Genomic DNA, 12,487 nt, shown 5'->3' with positions numbered 1-12,487 from the left:
GACTGTGTTGAGATAGGTGGCGCAGTGGTAAAGAATCTTCCTGCCAATGCAGGAGACGTGTGGAGGAGATCCCCTGGAGAAGGAAATGGCAACCCACTCCAGTATTCTTGCCTGGAGAATCCAATGGACAGAGGAGCCTGGCAGACTGCAGTCATGGGGCCGCAGAGAGTCCGACATGACTGAGCACGCAAAGAATGCTAGAAGAAAGAATGAAAAAAAAAGAAAAAAAGGAAACCATTGAGGTATTTAAATATACATTAGTTTTCTCTACCATTTGTATGTTCAGGTACTTAGCTAATCTTTCAGATTGGAAGAAAATTGTTTGTTTAGATGTTGCCTCTACGTAACAGTCCTAAAATAGTAACAACTCATTTTAGCTAGGCACTTACCAAGCTTATCATAAAGTACTTTAATGCATAACATAAAAAGGCAAATTATTTACATCTTTTTTTTATGATCTCTAATTTTTCAAAGTTTAGAAATAGAGGGTAATGATAATATTAGTATTCTGAGATTTTTTTCAAATAATAAAAACAGAGAAGCTACCGAGCACAAACTAAATTGAACATTGTGGATAATAGCACTGTAGTGAGAGGAAGACATCCAGTCTCTGCTTAGCTGGGAGAATCTTGGTTGTTTTTTAGTGGCTAAGTCATGTCCGACTCTTTTGCAACTCTGTGGACTGTAGCTCACCAAGTTCCTCTTTCTGTGAGATTCTCCAGGCAAGAATACTGGAGGGGGTTTCCACTTCCTACTCCCAGGGATTGAACCCACGTCTCTGCATTGGCAGGCAGATTCTTTACCACTGAGCCACCTGGGAAGCCTGGGAGAATCTTTACTCTCCTTTGAGTCTAGTATTTAATGATTAACTTTGTTTTCTTTCTCAGTGTTTTTTTTTTTTTTTCTAGTAAGTAGTAAAGATTACAGGTATGTAAGCCCCTAACTATAAACATATAAACAACTATAGGATTTAAAAGTGATTTTGTGGAGGGTTTTGTTCATCCTTTAGTGCAAGATATACCTTATTTTTTAATAGGTTTTTCACTTATAAAAATAAGAAATTTTTGCTCTCTTAGTGTTTAGCATATGAGTTGAGAATTCATTGTTTTTAAGCTTTAAAAATTATCTAGTCTACACTGTCCATTAACCATGCGTCTGTATGTAGCCATGTGTCTAATTTATACAAATTAAAGTGGAATAATTTAAAAATTTGCTTGTCTTGCACTGGTCATGTTTCAAGTGCTCGATAGCAACATATGTCTAACAGCTACCATATAGGGCAGCGCAAATTATGGAACATTTTTGTCATTGCAGAACATGCTCTGTTGAATGATGCTGATCTGGGGAAAATGGTTTTCATTCAAATTTCTGAGTATCCTTATACTGAAAGTACTATGAATCCTAGAGGAAAGGGGATGATTTTACTTGTGCACATTAAAAATATATATTTTTTAAAGGCGAGAATATAAAAGTAACCCTTTTAACAAATATTTTTACTTAATAGAAGTTTGCCTGAACTTTGATTTAAATCTAAACTAACTGCATATCTTCTATGTTTAAAATTAGCCCTTTATTGAAACTTTCATTATAAAAATACTGTTTCATTCTAGATTATTTTATGAGTTAGTAGTATTGGAAACTTGCTCCATTCATTTACTTTCCTTTAAATGCTTTTAAAAAATTGTTTGCCTGTATCTAATGTCAGTGTTTACCTTAAACACTTCAAATAAATTCATGAGGTTTCACCGTGAAATGGTGACACGGGTGCTTGGAACCTTTATTCTGCCTTTTTGCTCATCTTCGTTTTGTTTGATATTTGGCTCTGTCAGCATCATCTTCAACCACCAACATTTAGTTGGTAGGTTTAGGTACATGCTGGCTTTGTTGGAAATTACTGTGAATCTCTTCATGAAGTCCAAGTGTATTGGTATGTGAATTGTTCATTCTCATATTTACCTGGTGTTGTGTTTTGTGATGATCAGAGTTGTGTATAGTACTCACTGTAGATGTGTTCCTTTGTTTTTTGGGAAGTGGAAAATAGATAAGAGTATCATGGTAGTGGCATCAATGTTTGGTGATAAGGGGCCGTATAGAACGTTGCCATCTTTTTGCTTAGATTATTAAAACTTCATGTATGCGTCTTGAGTCCTTTTTCACCCTGAAACTTTATTTGCTTGTAAAGTTGATGCTAATCATCCATAAGAAATTATCAGAGAGGAGTAGCAAAAGTTTCTAAATATCTTACTAAGAGTTTAAAAAACAAAGACTGTAACTAGCTTTATAATGCCATTTTTAGCTTTAAGAAGTCATTTAATGTAAAATTAAGAATTGTCATATTGTAGTCCAATAATTTTGTGAATTTCATTGATACTAAAAACACAAAAGTAAATTACTAAAAGCACAGAAGTAAATTATATTTTTGTACTTTAACCATCTGCTAGATCAGATTATATATGACTTAAATAAAGAGTATCTTGAAATTTTGTTCCTCCAAATTATAGTAATTTCTGAGATGTCGTTGTAGCATTCAGACTCTCTTATAGGGAAACAGAATGATAAGTTTTCAGTGATAGTGATTTGGTACATATGCACATGTAGACAGGTTAGAGTAGAATAAGAACAGAAGACAGTCCTTTTATAAGTGTTAGGCTTTAAGGATGGTAGAATTATTCCCAAATTTGCTTTGTTTAGGAAGACTTCTCTAAACTTGATAAATACTTGTGTATGTGCCTTGGATAGGTAAATTTTAGGATGTAAATTCTGAAACTCTTCACCAAAGGCTCTATATTTTACAGGAGAGAGGAAAAATCAAGGCATTTTAAGTGGGTACTCTACACCACATCACATTTTCTTTTCCCATCAAAAGCTCTTGAGGCAGTGGGGAAAGGAATTTTTGATAATGGAAACTATTTTTTTTTTTTTTTTTGTATACCAAACCTGAGAATGTACTCATACACTTGAGAAGCCATGAACATTTCTTCTTTTAACGACTCCAGAAAACTAACATGTAACAGCATTATAGAGTAGACTGTTAGGAGGGAAATTTTGATAAGATTATTGGGATGCTTGAAACAATCTTGGAAGAGTTAGTTTTTTTTATCTTAACCTAAGTAGAAGGTAGAGAAACAAATATTAAGTGCTAAGCACTGTGATGAACCCTTAAGAGAAGTCTTCTAATTTAATTCTTTAAGCAGCCCTTTGAGTGTTATTAAAACTGAAAATCAGAGAGGAAAAGTTCCCTAGGATCTCCTGTGGCTAATGACAACTGGAATTTGTCAAACTCCAAAATTCTCTTCTTCCCATCATTCATTTTTTCCCTGGATTCATTCATTTTTTCTTGGATTACAAAAAAAGTATGATATCCTTAAAATAAGATTTTCTTCAGGGAAGAAGCTGTGAGAGTGAGTGCATATGCATGTATTGGAGTGGGGGTAAAACTTGGTATAGAGTTAAGAGTTGGTGGGTTTGAAATGTCTCATTAAGAAGATAATTGAAAGACAGTTTATGGTAGTTTAAATGGGTAAAGGTTATGGTAAAAAGTAGCTCCTCGGTATAAATGGCAGTTATTATTACTCTGGAGATTCTGTGAATTCTCACATAAATCAATAAAGTTCTTCCCATCTTTGGATATATTTGTTTATATCAACATGGACCAAATCAACAGTAAAAATTTAGATTTACAGCTAATGAATAAAGCTATCAAAAGTGCTCCTTCATTATCTTCTTTGGCAAATATTTCCACCTTACAGATGGAAAAAAGACTTATGCCATAATTAGTGGCTCTTTTAATAAACATGGAGGTATTTTAGAAGATTGATGCATTAGCTGTATCTGAGGTAGAAATAAAATATATTGATTTCTTGGGTGATTGAATGGAGGATTATAGGCATAATCTCAGGAAGGAAATGCATTTTTTAGAGTTTTGTCTTTTTCTTAAATGTTTGTGTTTTTTTTTCTAGGCTGTTCGCTGCTATGAATCTCTAATCTTAAAAGCTGAAGGAAAAGTGGAGTCTGATTTCTTTTGTCAATTAGGTCACTTCAACCTCTTATTGGAAGATTATCCAAAAGGTAATTTTTCCCCTTGTTAATTACTGTTTGATTTATATATTCAAAATATATAAATTTATATAAATATATAAATTTATATATTCAAATTTTATGTATTCAAAATAATTGTAATTGTAGTCTATCAAAAGTATTACTGTTTTTACTTCTAAGAAATCACAAGCTTATGAACATCCCTAAACAATGAGAAACGAAGTTGAACGGTTCTATGAAGACCTACAAGACCTTCTAGAACTAACACCCAAAAAAGATGTCCTTTTTATTATAGGGGACTGGAATGCAAAAGCAGGGAGTCAAGAAACACCTGGCGTAACAGGCAAGTTTGGCCTTGGAGTACAGAATGAAGCAGGGCAAAGGCTAATAGAGTTTTGCCACGAGAACGCACTGGTAATAGCGAACACCCTATTCCAACGACACAAGAGAAGACTCTACACGTGGACATCACCAGATGGTCAACACCGAAATCAGATTGATTATATTCTTTGCAGCCAAAGATGGAGAAGCTCTATACAGTCAGCAAAAACAAGACCGGGAGCAGACTGTGGCTCAGATCATGAACTGCTTATTGCCAAATTCAGACTTAAATTGAAAAAAGTAGGGAAAACCACTACTCCATTCAGGTATGACCTAGATCAAATCCCTTATGAGTATACAGTGGAAGTGACAAATAGATTTAAGGGACTAGACCTGATAGGCAGAGTGCCTCATGAACTATGGACAGAGGTTCGTGACATTGTACAGGAGACAGGGATCAAGAAAATCCCCATGGAAAAGAAACGCAAAAAGGCAAAATGGCTGTCTGAGGAGGCCTTACAGATAGCTGGGAAGAGAAGAGAAGCGAAAAGCGAAGGAGAAAAGGAAAGATATTCCCATCTGAATGCAGAGTTCCAAAGAATAGCAAGGAGAGATAAGAAAGCCTTCCTCAGCGATCAGTGCAAAGAAATAGAGGAAAACAACAGATTGGGAAAGACTAGAGATCTCTTCAAGAAAATTAGAGATACCAAAGGAACATTTCATGCAAAGATAGGCTCAATAAAGGACAGAAATGGTATGGACCTAACAGAAGCAGAAGATATTAAGAAGAGGTGGCAAGAATACACAGAAGAACTGTACAAAAAAGATCTTCACGACCCAGATAATGACGATGCTGTGATCACTCACCTAGAGCCAGACATCCTGGAATGTGAAGTCAAGTGGACCTTAGAAAGCATCACTACGACCAAAGCTAGTGGAGGTGATGGAATTCCAGTTGAGCTATTTCAAATCCTCAAAGGTGATGCTGTGAAAGTGCTGCACTCGATATGCCAGCAAATCTGGAAAACTCAGCAGTGGCCACAGGACTGGAAAAGGTCAGTTTTTGTTCCAATCCCAAAGAAAGGCAATGCCAAAGAATGCTCAAACTACCGCACAATTGCACTCATCTCACATGCTAGTAAAGTAATGCTCAAAATTCTCCAAGCCAGGCTTCAGCAATACGTGAACCGTGAACTTCCAGATGTTCAAGCTGGTTTTAGAAATGGCAGAGGAACCAGAGATCAAATTGCCAATATCCGCTGGATCATCGAAAAAGCAAGAGAGTTCCAGAAAAACATCTATTTCTGCTTTATTGACTATGCCAAAGCCTTTGACTGTGTGGATCACAATAAACTGTGGAAAATTCTGAAAGAGATGGGAGTACCAGACCATCTGACCTGTCTCTTGAGAAACCTGTATGCAGGTCAGGAAGCAACAGTTAGAACTGGACATGGAACAACAGACTGGTTCCAAATAGGGAAAGGAGTACGTCAAGGCTGTATATTGTCACCCTGCTTATTTAACTTATATGCAGAGTACATCATGAGAAATGCTGGGCTGGAAGAAACACAAGCTAGAATCAAGATTGCCGGGAGAAATATCAATAACCTCAGATGTGCGGATGACACCACCCTTATGGCAGAAAGTGAAGAACTAAAGAGCCTCTTGATGAAGGTGAAAGAGGAGAGTGAAAAAGTTGGCTTAAAGCTCAACATTCAGAAAACTAAGATCATGGCATCTGGTCCCATCACTTCATGGGAAATAGATGGGGAAACAGTGGAAACAGTGTCAGACTTTATTTTTGGGGGCTCCAGAATCACTGCAGATGGTGACTGCAGCCATGAAATTAAAAGACACTTACTCCTTGCAAGGAAGGTTATGGCCAACCTAGATAGCATATTTAAAAGCAGAGACATTACTTTGCCAACAAAAGTCTGTCTAGTCAAGGGTATGGTTTTTCCAGTGGTCATGTTTGGATGTGAGAGTTGGATTATAAAAGAAAGCTGAGCGCCGAAGAATTGATGCTTTTGAAGTGTGGTGTTGGAGAAGACTCTTGAGAGTCCCTTGGACTGCAAGGAGATCCAATCAATCCATCCTAAAAGAGATCAATCCTGGGTGTTCATTGGAAGGACTGATGTTGAAGCTGAAACTCCAATACTTTGGCCACCTCATGTGAAGGGTTGACTCATTGGAAAAGACCCTAATGCTGGGTAGGATTGGAGGCGGGAGGAGAAGGGGACGACAGAGGATGAGATGGTTGGATGGCATCACCGACTCGATGGACATGGGTTTGGGTAGACTCTGGGAGTTGGTGATGGATAGAGAGGCCTGGCGTGCTGCAATTCGTGGGGTCGCAAAGAGTCAGACACGACTGAGCGACTGAACTGAACTGAACTGAAACAATGAGAAAAAAAAAAGTAGAATAGATGGAAATGGGAAAAGTTCACACAACTCCATGTAAATCAGCAAGTTGACCATTCAGCTAAACTGATAACCACCTACATGTGTACTACTGTTTTATTTTGCCATGTGAAAAGTGCCTGCGTTTTAAAGGCTTGACCATAATAGAAAGTGAGCCATTGATGGACAAGTTTGGAAAAGTAACACAAACCCTGCATTTCTCTTCTTTATCTTTTAACTTCCATTTTAGCTTGAAAATATTCGAATGAAAGTCTGATCTGTAGCCATGTTATTATAAAGGTAAGTAACAGACATGATCACACATGAACTTGAGCAGTGGATAAAACATTTTTTTATTCATTTGAGGGTTTTTTTTTCCTGTTGGAAATAAGTGAGTTAAATAACTGAAGGTAGTCCCCAAGATACGTCCTTTTTATGCTACCAAGCTGCTGACACAGGCCACTATCCACTTGGGAAGTTAAAAGCACCCCCAAATACCATACACCTCAATACCAAAGGCAAAAGTCCATAGCAAACCAGTAACATTTTTTAACCAATAACATTTTAACACTTTGATGATAGTAAACATTTTAATGGGAGTGGATGGACTTATGCTTGTTTTCCACAAATGCATTTAGTAGGCTGAAAAACCAGAAGGTTGTTTCAGGGCTAGAGCAAAGGATTGTTGATGTTTAATTATGCTTCTTTTATAAAATAGGTCAAATGATTTCCTAATGAAAATGTGATTTTATTTTGAGACAGGTATACCATGGAGTTTGAAATTAGGCTTATTTATTTCCCAGCTCAGCTCTACGGTTCAGTTGCATTACTTTTAACAGATTACATAAATCGGCCTAAGCTTCTGTCTGTAATCTGTAAAAGGAAGGAGGGAAGTACTAGCTGCTCAGGTGTTTTGGGATTCCTTGGTGAAACTGGTTAGTACTTAGCAAAATGACTTCAGGATAATAGGTATTAACAATTAGTTAATCTATTGGATGTTTTAACTTTAATTAAAACGGTTACTTAAAGGAAACCATTATACAAAAGAAATAATACAGTGTTCTGTGCAGTTTGATTTTTCAGTGCTGCACTTTGTGCTTGGAGACTGCACTAGTTTTAGAGCATATAGACAGAGATCCAGACTTAGGTTTGCATATGAGGCTGTATGTCCTTATTGCTTAGTGATCATTTAAAAACTATTTATATTAGCTTTTAAAACTTTATTCATCTATAGATTTAGCTGCATTTTCCTTTTATAAAATTTTGGCTGTGAAGGTAATGAGAAATCGAGGGATATTTGTTTGGAAGGTGGGATGGGGGTATGTTGCAACTAGACAGTGCTGACAATCTAGCTGGTAGGAATAATCTAAATATATGGGAGAGGAGAAGGATAACCTAAGGATTTAAGCCTTTGAAAAGATCTACTGTGTGACCCATTTACTTAAGACTGTGTAGATGAACTGGCCGTTGATAGGTAGGTAGTAGGTTGATTATTTGTAATAGGAAGAAGAGGAAGGAGAGAATGGATGCAGAGGCATACATTTGTATTTCAGATTTCAAACTGACAGCTTCTTAGGAAATGAGACATGAGTTGTTGTTTGAATTCATCCTTGAGGCTTCATTGACCGCATTCCCACTTTAAAAAAAAATCCTTTAAAAATACTTAATTACTGCATTCTTTCTATCCATTCTCTTCACTGTCTTCCTGTAAGTCCCAAACTAGAGCCAGTCTCTAGTAACCACTTAGACACACCGTCACCATCACTGCAAATTTATGGAGTCATTTGTTACCTAAAGGCTACTTCCTCCTTTTCTCATTGAAAGCATTGCAAGATGAGAACCTCCCCAGCTACAGCTAAATGTTTATTTTTAGAGAACAGATTATAAACCATAACTTATTGGGGAATAAACATAAACCACTCAGTGAACATGTGAGTAAACTGCTCAGGTGTATTTATGTAGGAAGTTTACTAGCCCTGTTTATTCTGAGGGACAGTTCTTTATATATTGTTCTGAGTCCTCTTGTATGTGAAGTTTTCTGATTTTGGGGTTCCTTATGAATAACTGCGTCTACTTTTGGAGTAGAAAATGGTAGAACCTGTTTTGTAAATATTTTGTAGTGTGGTTTTCCTGCCCTTATTTCTTATTTTGATCTCATCTGCTTCATATAAGATGAGAGGATGAATTTCTAAAAATTTCTGATCTGTATATAGTCTACTTTGGTTATCATTTCTGTTACGAATTTATTCATTAAAAATTATCTTTTCTGTCATTTCAGAGGAATTTGCAGTAGATGGAAAACAGGCCTTTTTTTTTTTAACCCTTGTGGTTGGTAGTATTTATGAAGAATTAAAAAAAATTTGTCACTTGATTTGGTCATTTGGTTTCTAGGAATTTATCCTAAAAAAGTAATTGGTTAGAGAATTGTGGGAAAATGGAGGCTGGAGGCTCATTGCACTTAGCCTCATGTTGGTTGGATTCCTCTGAAGTGAGTTTAGCATACAAGATGTTTAGAAAGGAGTACCTTTAGGATCAACACTTATGTGGAAGGTGGGAAATGGAACCAGAATAGGACAGAGGGAGAAGTTAAACTGTGACAACCCTGGCCAACTCCATGGAGACCTCTGGAGCTAGAATGGTCTTTCAGAAAGCTATCACAAGTTGGACCATGATGACCAGGCCTTTTTCATCTATCTATCTTTCTGGTTGGTCTGTCTGTCTATCTATGCTGCATTGGGGGTCTTACTTTAGTTGGCAGCATGTAGGATCTTTTGGTGTGGCTCTTTGGACTTAGTTGCCCCAAGGCATGTGGGATCTTGGTTTCCCAACCAGGGATTGAACCTGCATTCCCTGCATTGGAAGGCATATTCTTAACCACTGGACTACCAGGGAAGTCCCTTCATGCCTTTGTACTCCATCCAATTCCATATTGGACTTGGAAAGGAGTGTGACCTCAGGCAGGGTTGCTCTCTGCAGCTTAGAGCAGTCACTGCTAGAAGCTCTCTTTTGTAGGCATGACTGCCAACAGGTCTTCCTTGAAATGGGATTCTAATGGTTCTTCAGTGTCTACCATACTTCCTTTCCACTCCTACACCCATAGCTAAACCATCAGCCTCAGCTGAACTAAACAGCTCATGGGGTTGTCAGACAGACTTAAGCCATGTAGATGGTACTGTGATTTCTCTTCTTTGGGTTGAAGAACCCCTGAGAGACCAGGGCTGAAGGACAGGTGTATATATTCTTGTGAATATATGTGATGGATTATAGGAGCAGTTTAATTAATAGAAATTATATGTAAATATTTGTGAATATGTATGGCAAATTATAAGAGAGAATAGTCATTGTTGATTGCTTACACAGCAAAATTATGAAAACATAGAAATTATGAGTTAAGAGACTTGGTGTATAGATAGTAAAAATTTCAGAAGTAAAAAAGTTTATTGAAGGAGATATAATAATCATTCCTGGTATTAGTATAAAAACCTTGAAACTTTTTACAAATAGTTTCTTCATGGTTTATGGTGAGCTGAAGTTTCCCTGAAATCGCACCGGATGATAGATTTTTCTCCCTTTCTTCCTTCCTTCAACTAATTGGTTATTTGTTGCAGTGTCTATCACTTTTGGGCAAAATAGGTTTTGGTTGTTTTAGTTCCTCAGTAATTATAAATAGCTTCCTGAAAATCTTCCTGACCCAGGGATTGAACCCATGTCTCTTATGTCTCCTGCATTGGCAGGTGAGTTCCTGACCACTAGCGCCACCTGGGAAGCCCAATTATAAATAACTAGGGCAAGTTACATGCCAGGAATTGCTTATGTGGTAAGTTAGAGGTGGCAAGCTTTTTTTTCCCCCTATCTTTCTGTTTTTCTTGGGTGGAATGACAACACTCCATCCTAGTGTATATATAGATACATATAAGCATGTAAAGTACCTGTTTTCCAATAATAGATAATTGAGTTTGACTTCTCAAAAAATTGCCCCCCCTTTAACCCTTGCATAATTCACCCCTTTATTATGGTTATTGGAACTAAAAGTTATGATTCTTTTAAGAATCTGCTCTTTGTTTAACACTTTTTTCAGATGGTCATTGAGATAGTTTGCATAGTATATATGATGCAAATTTACTTTGTGTTGAAATAGTAAAATAAAATGAAAATACAGAATGCTGATGTAAACTGGTATGTATATACATAGAATGAGTATGATGCATCTTTCTGAAAGCTGATATAGTTAAGGTGATCATTCATGTGTTTTCATTGCATTCACAGTCTTTATATCCTCTTTCTATCAGTTCAGTTCAGTCACTCAGTCATGTCCGACTCTTTGTGACCCCATGGACTGCAGCATGTCAGGCTTCCCTGTCCATTACCAACTCCCGGAGCCTGCTCAAACTCATGTCCATCGAGTTGGTGATGCCATACAACCATCTCATCCTCTGCCATCACCTTCTCCTCCCACTTTCAATCTTTCCCAGCATCAGGGTCTTTTCCAAGGAGTCAGTTCTTCTCATCAGGTGGCCAAAGTATTGGAGCTTCAGCTTCACCATCAGTCCTTCCAATGAATATTCAGGACTGATTTCTTTTAGGATGGACTGGTTTGATCTCCTTGCAGTCCAAGGGACTCTCACGAGTCTTCTCCAACACCACAGTTCAAAAGCATCAATTCTTTGCCGCTCAGCTTTCTTTATAGTCCAACTCTCACATCCATACATGACTACTGGAAAAACCATAGTGTTAGCTAGTTTGTCAGCAAAGTAACGTTTCTGCTTTTTAATATGCTGTCTAGGTTAGTCATAGCTTTTCTTCCAAGGAACAAGTGTCTTTTAATTTCATGGCTGCAGTCACCATCTGCAGTGATTTTGGAGCCCAGGAAAATAAAGTCTGTCAGTGTTTCCATTGTTTCCCCATCTATTTGCCATGGAGTGATGGGACTGGATGCCATGATCTTCATTTTTTGAATGTTGAGTTTTAAGCCAGTTTTTCACTCTTCTCTTTCACTTTCATCAAGAGGCTCTTTAGTTCCTCTTCACTTTCTGCCATAAGGGTGATGTCATCTGTGTATCTGAGGTTATTGTATATATTTCTCTGTATAACTTTGTTTAAATGCATTTATGAATATATTAAAATCACTAGTGTTCCACTCCCTCTCATCACCATTTGAGAATCATTGATTTTGTTCAGTCTGTTTGTGGCTTCCCAGGTGGTGCTAGTGGTCAAGAACCCACCTGCCAATGCAGGAGACATGAGAGACGTGGGTTCAGATCCCCTGGAGGAGGACATGGTAACCCAACCCCAGTATTCTTGCCTGGAGAATCCTATGGACAGAGGAGCCTGGCAGGCTACAGTCTGTGGAGTTGCAAAGAGTCAATCAGACATGACTGAAGCGACTTCACACACACACGCACACACATTTATGGCTTAGAATTAGAAAATACAATTGAGAAATAACCCAAGGAAGAAAATTAGTGACCATAAGCCGGGTTATCAGAACACTGTATCTAGGCAACAAGCAAAAGTTGTAGTAATTTCAAGAACTAGAGAGGACTTAAAGGACTAGATACAAGGACTACAAAAAAGACAGCTACTTGATGTTTCTTGTAGTAAACCAAGCGTGCGATATTAAAGACCTCGAAGAGTATATTACTTTAATAATGAAGAAGTAGTAAATCTGAGATTTCACTAGATGTATTAATTTGACTTGCAAACCTCAGTAAAGATGCTGATAGGGGAG

At 37.4% G+C, this 12,487-nt stretch overlaps 1 protein-coding gene across 18 annotated transcripts in view; it reads left to right on the top strand.

The window, feature by feature from the left end:
* Positions 1–12,487, top strand: part of KDM6A (lysine demethylase 6A) — a 181,540-nt gene that overhangs the window by 50,592 nt on the left and 118,461 nt on the right. For 17 of the 18 annotated variants that reach the window (XM_081566394.1, XM_081566390.1, XM_081566391.1 and 14 more), the window contains exon 3: positions 3,960–4,068. The exons of the other annotated variant lie outside the window; for it this stretch is intronic. In XM_081566394.1, the coding sequence (XP_081422520.1) occupies positions 3,960–4,068 (109 nt within the window). The remainder of the gene's footprint in view (positions 1–3,959; positions 4,069–12,487) is intronic. 18 annotated transcript variants of the gene reach the window in all.

Source organism: Giraffa tippelskirchi, chromosome X (genome assembly GCF_054371585.1).
Source record: "Giraffa tippelskirchi isolate mGirTip1 chromosome X, T2T-mGirTip1v1.2.pri, whole genome shotgun sequence".
Classification (NCBI taxonomy): Eukaryota; Metazoa; Chordata; class Mammalia; order Artiodactyla; family Giraffidae; genus Giraffa; species Giraffa tippelskirchi.
Note: the sequence above shows the minus strand (reverse complement) of the source record. Positions and strands in the feature narration are given on the sequence as shown.